This window comes from Lolium perenne, chromosome 7 (genome assembly GCF_019359855.2).
Source record: "Lolium perenne isolate Kyuss_39 chromosome 7, Kyuss_2.0, whole genome shotgun sequence".
Taxonomy (NCBI): Eukaryota; Viridiplantae; Streptophyta; class Magnoliopsida; order Poales; family Poaceae; genus Lolium; species Lolium perenne.
In genome coordinates, this window is record NC_067250.2 from 33,462,801 (window position 1) to 33,471,568 (window position 8,768).

At 49.7% G+C, this 8,768-nt stretch overlaps 1 protein-coding gene across 1 annotated transcript; it reads left to right on the plus strand.

The window, feature by feature from the left end:
* The first annotated feature begins 4,419 nt into the window (after positions 1 to 4,419).
* On the plus strand, positions 4,420 to 5,688 carry LOC127317875 (RING-H2 finger protein ATL3). Its single transcript, XM_051348475.2, has one exon. The coding sequence runs from the start codon at positions 4,536 to 4,538 to the stop codon at positions 5,448 to 5,450; it is 915 nt and encodes a 304-aa protein (XP_051204435.1). The 5' UTR covers positions 4,420 to 4,535; the 3' UTR covers positions 5,451 to 5,688.
* Positions 5,689 to 8,768: the final 3,080 nt, after the last annotated feature.

Genomic DNA, 8,768 nt, shown 5'->3' on the forward strand with positions numbered 1-8,768 from the left:
CTTTACTTATATTCAAATTGGTGCAACATAAACAAATTACATATAAAAACTTCGAAAAAACATAATCAAATTACATATAAATTATTTTAAACTACTACTTCTTCTTTGATGATGGCCCTGCCTCGTCGTTCTCATCACGGTGGCGCTTCCTGCTCGTCACCTCTTCCGAAGAGGCGGTGTCGGTCGACGCGTCGGAGGAACTTGTGTCGTCCTCGTCGTCGCCAGTGCTCGCCGGCTGCGCCTTGGACTTCGCTTTCGCGTCCGCCTCCGCCTTTGCCTTCGCACGCGTCATCGACTCCTCATACCCTTCCTCCTCCGCCTCCTCCTCCACGCCCTGCCATTCCTCCGCGCTGTCCATTGGCGGCGGGGAATCATCACCGCTGCTAGGCGTCCGGACTCTGTCCCACCAATGGCGCCATCCTGCAGGCTTGCCCTCGCTGGAGGTGTTAGATGGAAGGTCAGAGATGTAGCTCATAGTGAGGAGAAGCTTGGATGAATGGCGCCGGTTGAAGATCCGAAAGCGCCTACGTACGGGTCTTATTGAGCGAGGATGAACGGCGGTTGCTTTTCCGAGGAGTTCGCGCTCCATTCTGGTGGTTGGCGCGTCGGTCGACGCGGTTGCCAACGCGACGGTTCCCTTCCTGACAACTGCACTGTCGCTACGTAGGCGGCGGTTGAGCGTCCGAGTCGTTGACGCGTCGGGCCCACGCCTCATCGCATCTCATTTCATCTGTCCGGTAGCAAGTTACCTCTATATAAGATGTATTCTCGATCTCTTCAGTCTTCAGTTAAATTCTCTGTTATATCACAAAATTTCAGCTTCAAACTTACTACTATGTAGACACAAAATGGTCATATTTGGCATCGATAGCATCGAATGCACCGATTTCACAACGCAGTTAACAATATGTACTATTCATAGCTAAATCCATGTTTTTTTTCGCAAAGTTGTGTTTGGTATTCGGATTTCATTTTGTTTTAACACGAGTAGTACATATTTTTTATCCGTTGCCATTTTTCTTTGTCTTATTAACGAAGTGTTTGTTTCATGTGGCCCAAACGAAAATCTTCTCAAATCATGTGTATTTCATCTTGAAATCTGTAGATCATGCGTGATTTGCACTGACTTTGTCACAAAATATCCACATTTATGAAAATATTATGTAGAATTAAGGATTTAGGGTACATTTATGAAAATATTATTGACAATTTGGACACCCCAAATTTAATCACACACAACAAATTAAACGTGAATTGGACCGTTGCAGTGCTGCCTGTGCAAGTGTGCAACGGAGTGGTCAGCACGTTGCCTGGCAGGTCGCCACCCGGTAGTACGACGTTTTTTCTACCGTCGGTTCTCGTCTCCAGGTCCAGTTAAAAAAATGAAGCATCGTTTCACTGCGTCACTGATCATTGAAGGAAGGACCACTTACTCATGTCCTTATGGCACACAACACTTACTGCCTCTCTTCCGATGAGTAAGGTTTTTTTTTTTTTAGATAGTCAACATTTTGATCAAAATTTTAGGAAGAGCTTTCAACGACTATAATAATATATTGATATCATGTGAAAACATATATCATGATGTATCTACAAACATTAATTTTGAATTGTAAATGTTAATTTTTTTTCTCAAAACTAGTTCAAAGTTTACATAGTTTGGCTTTCGGAAAAAACGTCTTCTTCATTGAAACGGACGTATTACGTTACATGTATTTTGTTTGCACAAACCATCAACTATATGTTAAAATGTGTAATTCGTTGCACAAATGTCTAAATCTAGTGTAAAGTTGCTGAACAACTAAATCTACTGGAGTCTATAGATAGTATATTTTTTTCAAACATTTAAATTACTAGATTTTTTTAAAAGTTCAAAATTTGCATCCAATTTTCTTGAATCTCACAAAAATGACAATCTTTCAAACAGTAACGCCAATTATTTCATTTTTTTGAAATTTTTGAAAAAAAAACATATTTGGTGACACGTGGATGCCACATCCTTGTTGGACATGATCTCGACATTTTTGTAATTAACCAAATTAATCTCAAATTTGAACCTTTATGCGACGAATTATACGTATAGTTGGTATTTTATGCAAAAGGCAGGTAAAATGAGTGTTCATGCAGCTACACCAACATGTGGTGGTTTGTGTAATTTTCTCCCCTTGTGCCTTTGATCAATGGGTAAATGATTACTCGTGTGTACTCCTATCATTCTCCACGGTTACTTTCCTCCGTTACATTACATTATTCTTGTCGCGATGTTGTTTCTCGCTGAATTATAAACGGTTAGAATACTGTAGTTCTTTTTACCATTTCGTTTACAAGGTCATAGCACTAATTAACCCTCACATCTACATGATGGACATAGTCAACTAGGAGGTGAAAAGGAAGTGCTTGAGCTGCAAGTCGGCACATGCGTAGCTCATATCTGACGCATGTCGAGCTTAATTCGAATTGTATCTAACGCGTGCTCGTCTTATGTACCGGTTGACTATGATTTTATCTTCACTAATATTATATACAGTACAATATTACTGCCTCTGTTTATCGTAAAACGTGTAGAGAAGTTGTAACATTCGTAGGAAGGCGAAGCCGGATTGACCGTGACCGGCGAGGTCAGTCGCCGGCGACGGGCGAGACGAAGACTATCGTTCCCCTGCACCGCGGCGGCCGCCTCTGCTCACGCCAGTTGGATGCTTCCGGGAGGCCGCCGGACGGAGCACGTAGCCGAGAAGGCGCTGCTTCAGCAGTCCCTCATCATCCGGAAACGGCCGAGTCAAACCGCGCGACCAAAGCCCTGTCTCCTTCCTCTCTAGTCTCAACCCAACCACTAGTTGACAATGTCCACCTCTTCCTCATTCCACACCCGAGGATCCTCTACATCCACCTGCGCTCAGAGCATCTCCAGTCACGTCCCTAAACCACGCCGGATTGAGCGTTTTGGGGACGTGTTTCGTTCGTGTCGCGTTGAGAGACGTCGCTTCCCAGTCCCGTCCCCAAACATTAAAATACTCTTTTTTTTATTTTGTTGCATTTTTATTTCAATAAAGAGAAGTAATATTCCACAAACTAATACATAATTGGGAACGTGGTTTACACGAAGACACAGTTTGAAACATGGTTTTTTCACAAACTAATACATAGTTTGAACCATGGTTGATACAAATATAAAATATTGCAAAAAAAAACTAAACCTAACTAGGCCGTGCATCGAATGTTTCATGTGTTCGCTGCTAAGAAAGAACACTCGAGGGCACACCCAGTCACCCAAACTGGAAAATCCAGCGGGAGATGGTGCCCTTGTTGGTTCTACCGATGACGAACATCCAGAAACCTCCGTGCATGTATTCGCTGCGAAGAAACAGCACTCTTCATCAGTCGTCCTCCTCGTCGGTGATGTCGTCGTGGTAGTCCCGGCGGCAGCGTGTCTCGTCGAAGATCTTGACGCTCATGTCCCTGTCGCCAAAGTAGGAGAACAGGAGGATGAAGCCGGCTTCGAAGCTGTGGTGCCGCGTGAACTTCTCCCAGCCGATGTGGAGGTACATCTTGTCGCGCGCGTCGTAGATCACGTCGACGATCCACCGGTAGTAGCCGCACGAAGCCTCCCACAGATGCATCGTGCCCGGGCGGTCGTCGCTAGCGACGTACTCGGCGAAGGAGTTCGACAGCCTCTGGATGTCGCGTGGGTCGCCCTTGAGGACGAGGACGAACTCGAACAGCACGCCCGCCTCCACGTCCATCTCCGACGATGAAGACGACGACGTGGCAGGCGACGGCGAGCGTGCAGCTCTGCCGCGGCCACGACCACGACCACGGCCGCGAGCTCGGTCTCCGCCTCTCCCAGCCATGGCGTCGACTCTTGTTGAGATGGCGGCGGCTAGGGTTGGGGAGATAGGCGCTAGGGTTTGTGTGTTTGAGAGACGGTGAGAGGCGGCCCTTTTTATAGGCCGGAGGGAGGCGGGGGAGCGTTGACGCTCATTAACGCCGACACGCAGAGTTAGGCGCGACGATACGCGTCGCTGCGCCTCTGCGGGAACTGCACCATCTGCGCGCCAATAACTTCCGTCGCGATGTAGGCGACGGTTAGGTTAGAATTTTTATTGTGCTGCTGACGGGTCGGACCCGCATCGCTTCGTCTCGCTTTTTGTTGTGTCCGACGTCCCCGGTGCGTCCCCTGTGGGACGGGGACGAGCTCGAGGTGCCGGACACCGTATCGGAACGAGCCAGACAAAAAACTAGTTTGGGGGACGCGGCTGGATGCAGTTTTTTATCCGGCGCGTCCCAAATAGCTTTGAGGACGCTTAATGAAACGGATCCACGATCCGCCCGCAGAAGATCCCACCACCGCGATCAGCTACCTAGCCGCCTCGCCACACTTCCTCTGATTCTTCTTCCTTCAAATACCGGACTCCACCAGCGACCTCCCCATTACTACTCTTCTTCCTCCTCCTCCTCTGCTATCCATCCCAGCCTCGTCGCCGCCTCTCCTCTCCTCGCCGGAAACACAAAGAAACGTTTCTTGTTTAGAAACCATGTCTACGCCTTCTCCGCCGACCATCTCCGGCGCGACGGCGGCCGCGCCGTCGCAGCTGGCCATCAGCAACGGGGTGCTCCTCGCGGCGGTCATCTTCCTCTTCATGGTCGTCGTCTTCGTCTTCCTGCTCTACCTCTACGCCAAGCGCTTCCTGGGCGTCAACCCCATGCTCCACGGGCCCTCCACGCCCTCCTCCCGCTTCCTCTTCGTCGGCGACTCCCCGTTCCCGCGCCGCGGCCTCCCCGCCGCCGTCCTCCGCTCCCTCCCCGTCTCCGTCTACGCCGCCGGCGCCTCCCCGAGGACTCCCGGCGCGGGCAAGCACGACGCGCTCGAGTGCGCGGTCTGCCTCTCCGAGGTGGCCGACGGCGAGAAGGTGCGGTCGCTGCCCAAGTGCGCCCACCGATTCCACGTCGAGTGCATCGACATGTGGTTCCACTCCCACGACACCTGCCCGCTCTGCCGCGCGCCCGTCGGCGCCGACGCCGAGGGCCTCCCGCGCGTGCCCCGCGAGGACCCCGCCACCGTCGACTTCCCCGCCTTCCCGACCAACATCCTCTTCTGGGGCACCCGCGACGACGACAGCGTCGCCAACACCGGCCTCGGCATGCCACCACCGGTAACCGCCGCCAGACCCTCCGCGTCCGGCCGCAGGAACGAGAACCTGGTGATCGACATTCCACACCGTCAAATGGCGGTCGGTGCCTCGTCGCCGCTGCCGGCGAGCAGGATGCCGGGCACCGCCGCCGACGACCTCAGGTCCCCCATGTCCGCGCGCCTCCGCTCGCTGCGCCGGCTGCTCAGCAGGGGCAAGCAGGCCATGGTGGGCACCTCCTCCTCCAGCCCGCGCGACATCGAGCAGGGCCTCGCCGGGCGCCCGCCCAAGACGCCCAAGACGCCTCCCTCGTCGAATTGATTCCGAACTCCGTAGTATATGACCAACAGCTCTCAGACGCATTGGCGCGCCTCGCCGATCACCGGAGAGCGTATACATACATACATGCGTTCATTCTTTCTTCTTCTCCTTTTTTCTTCTTCTTTTCTCTTTTGATGACAATAGAAGTTTGGCCAGAAATTCTGGTCTAAACCAAAGATGCTGGCATTGGTGTTAATTGATTAATTGGAGGGTAATTGATGGACTTGTTCATACAGTATGTTGATGATGTTGCTCTGACTCTAGTCTCTCTTCGTGCTTCCGACCAACTCTCTCTGACTTGTGATAGATAGGTGAACGTGTTTCAGTTCAACTCTGTCTCTTCAGTCCTTGCCGCATTGTCTCTGCCAGCTGCACATAATAGTCGCTGAATCACTGTACTACTGATAATTGTTAGGATATTATATTATGGAATTCTCGTAGGCGATTCGTGAACACATCAGCGAGGGAAAAAAGGAGGAACAAGGAGACACCAAATGCACTTGTGCCTAACAAAGACCTCCTCTAGATATCTTTAAGCGACACTTCAACCGCAGATTGACTAGAGTAGATTTTGGCTCCCGAGCATCACTGCTCTCATTATTTTAATAAAGTGAAAGATATTTTCTAAGTTATGAAGAAATATGAAAATAACTCTAGAGATTGTTAGTGATACATCCCACAATTATGCAAAATTTCAACCTAAAATTCCTTTTATTTTGTGCTAAACAAAAATGACAAAATCCGATATGTTTTGGAGATTTAAAAATGACTAGTCAGTTATACAATTTTGTCATTTCCGTGTAGCTCGGAATATAAAGTATTTCAAATTGATTATTTACACGTTTGCCGGATACATCATTGACTACATGCGGATTTGTTTTCAGAATTTTCTGAAACTCAAAAACATAACTTTTTATTTTTCAAAAAATGAGATCATTGGTGCTCATGTGCACCAAATCTCCGTCCACAAGCTATGCTCTTTATCGATAAAGAGTTGGTTTTGTACTGATGGAGGACGCGAGAGGACACGCCGGCTTTTGCATCTCCATCCACGGATATGCAAAGCAGGCCTTTGGGTCGCCGCGGACATCATGCGGACAACTTAGGGCATCTACAATGATGGTATCTTAACAGTGTCACGAAGATAAATGCTGGGTAGAGAAAAGAGAAAGATAAAAAAGACTTTATATACTCTTAACTCTCTTAGCATATTCTCTCTCACCACTTTATTTTAGGATGGCTCGTTATTAGTAACGCTAAAAATTACTCACCGGACATCATATTTTCTTGTTATGTCTAGATTACGTGATAGGGTTAAGATAAGACGGTGTTATCAATCATTGCACATGCCCTTATCGAGACACGCACGAAACAATGGGTCTCCTTGGTTGGAGATGGCATGAGTTTGTTCTGCAACTGGAACTCTGGTTTTAGGGATCTCCAACGGGGCGACGCAAATAGGCGCGGAGCGACCGTTTGCGACCGAGCGGTCGAAAAATGCGCCTGCATCCAGGCCTAGTGGCCCGATGCATAGTGACCCGGCTGTCGGAGACCCAAACGTGGAAATATGTGTCTCAGATGCGTCTCGGCGGACGTTGCGCGGTCGCGTCGAGTGTCCGCTCGCTTCTTCCCACGGGCCCACCTGGCAGCGACATGTGTCGATGCATCTTTCAGGCGTTGCAGTATTGGAATCGAGGTATCACTTCGGCAGTCTGTGCTACGTTAATTGCGATGCCTCGCCTGCCAAGCGATCACTGCCCATCTCTGCCAATGAAGTTAATGGAGATGCCACGTGTGCCGCGCCCCTCGGCTGCCTCATCATCTTATCCACACAAACCCTAGCTGCCATAACCTCCACCGTAGCACGCGTCCGCCCCCACAAATCCGCGAGGGAATCCATGGCCGGTCCATTTGGCCGGCGAGGCGGTCGAGGCCGCGGGCGCGATTGTCGCGGCGGGGCCACCATGCTCGAACAGCATCATCCCGCCGCTCTCCATCGCATGCGCTGTCATCATCTTTGCATGAGGCGAGGTGCTTCGAGTTCATTGACGAGGGGGCACCTCGGCGATGCCCACCATGAGGGGTTTAGAGTTGATGGAACCCTGCAGGTTAGCACGAGACATCGAATACCAACCGAATAGAAGGCGAGATTTACCCAGGTTCGGGGCCCTCGATGTGGTAAAACCCTTACCCCTGCTTGTCTGATCTTGATTTATCGATGAAAAAGGTTACAATGGGATAGCCGATAGACTGCGTTGTGGTGGACTCGCCGCAAGGCAAGGTTTCTAGGGTTGGTGTATGCGGGATTGTGTAGGTTGATTTCGATGTCCTCCGGCAGGCCCTCTCCTGGCCTTTATATAGGAGGTCAGGTACTGAGAGTCCTGCTCGGATTAAAGTACCGTTACAATGAAATCTAATCTATCCTTTCCTTATTCGATATTTCATTGCCTTGTCCATCAAGAATCCGTCTCCTTCTACCTTTCCTCCATCGCAACTGACGTATTGGCTCATCTTGGGCTGCGGTGATCTTCATGGATCCCTTGTTGGGCCAAAGGAGGTAGGCCAATGTTGGGTACCCGAAGGGTAATGCCCACATCATTCATCCTCTGCATCAACGAGGACCCCCTCGGCATCAAGTGGCAGCCGTACAAGTTCGCCGAATTCGTCGACGGCGCAGAGTCGGCCGAGTTGCAACTGCGGGAGGCCATATGCGGCTTTCGCCGGTGTCCTGTCGAGGCCTTGCTCGACGGGAAGGGTAAGATGTAACTACACATGGATGGGACAAGTTCGCCCACTCCCACAACCTCGAGGCCAGCTGCATGCTCACCTTCCTCTACGAATGAGACGACGAGATGATTGTGAAGGTGTTCGACAAGACATCCTTCCGCAGGCAGTGCCACGCGGACGAGTCCGATGAGGACACTGACTACTACTGTTGTTTGAGTGTTCTTTCTTTATCGCGAAGATGGCCACCGGCCAATTGAAGTCACTAGTGTAGGTTCTAAATATTCTTCCTCAACATCTAAGAACATAGGCACACAGAACCCAACTGGAAATTCTAGTTTGGACGATTGGGTGTGTGTGAGTGTTCTTTTTGACAGCGAAAGAATGAAACCTGCGAGTCTAACACTAGTTAGGTTTCCTTATTTTATAATTTTCAAACCATGTTTCAAACTATGCAGTAGTTTGTGTAATGTTTCTATCTATACGGTTAAATGAAAAAGGAAAAAAAGAAATAGGTAAAAATATTTATGTGTCGGCCTGCTAGGGCACCCCTAGACGAAGTAAACGAACATATGCGATCACTTTATACGTCCG

Bases quoted from the DNA above. Each gene is read 5' to 3' on its own strand.
- LOC127317875 (XM_051348475.2), top strand. From the start codon at position 4,536: ATGTCTACGCCTTCTCCGCCGACCATCTCCGGCGCGACGGCGGCCGCG.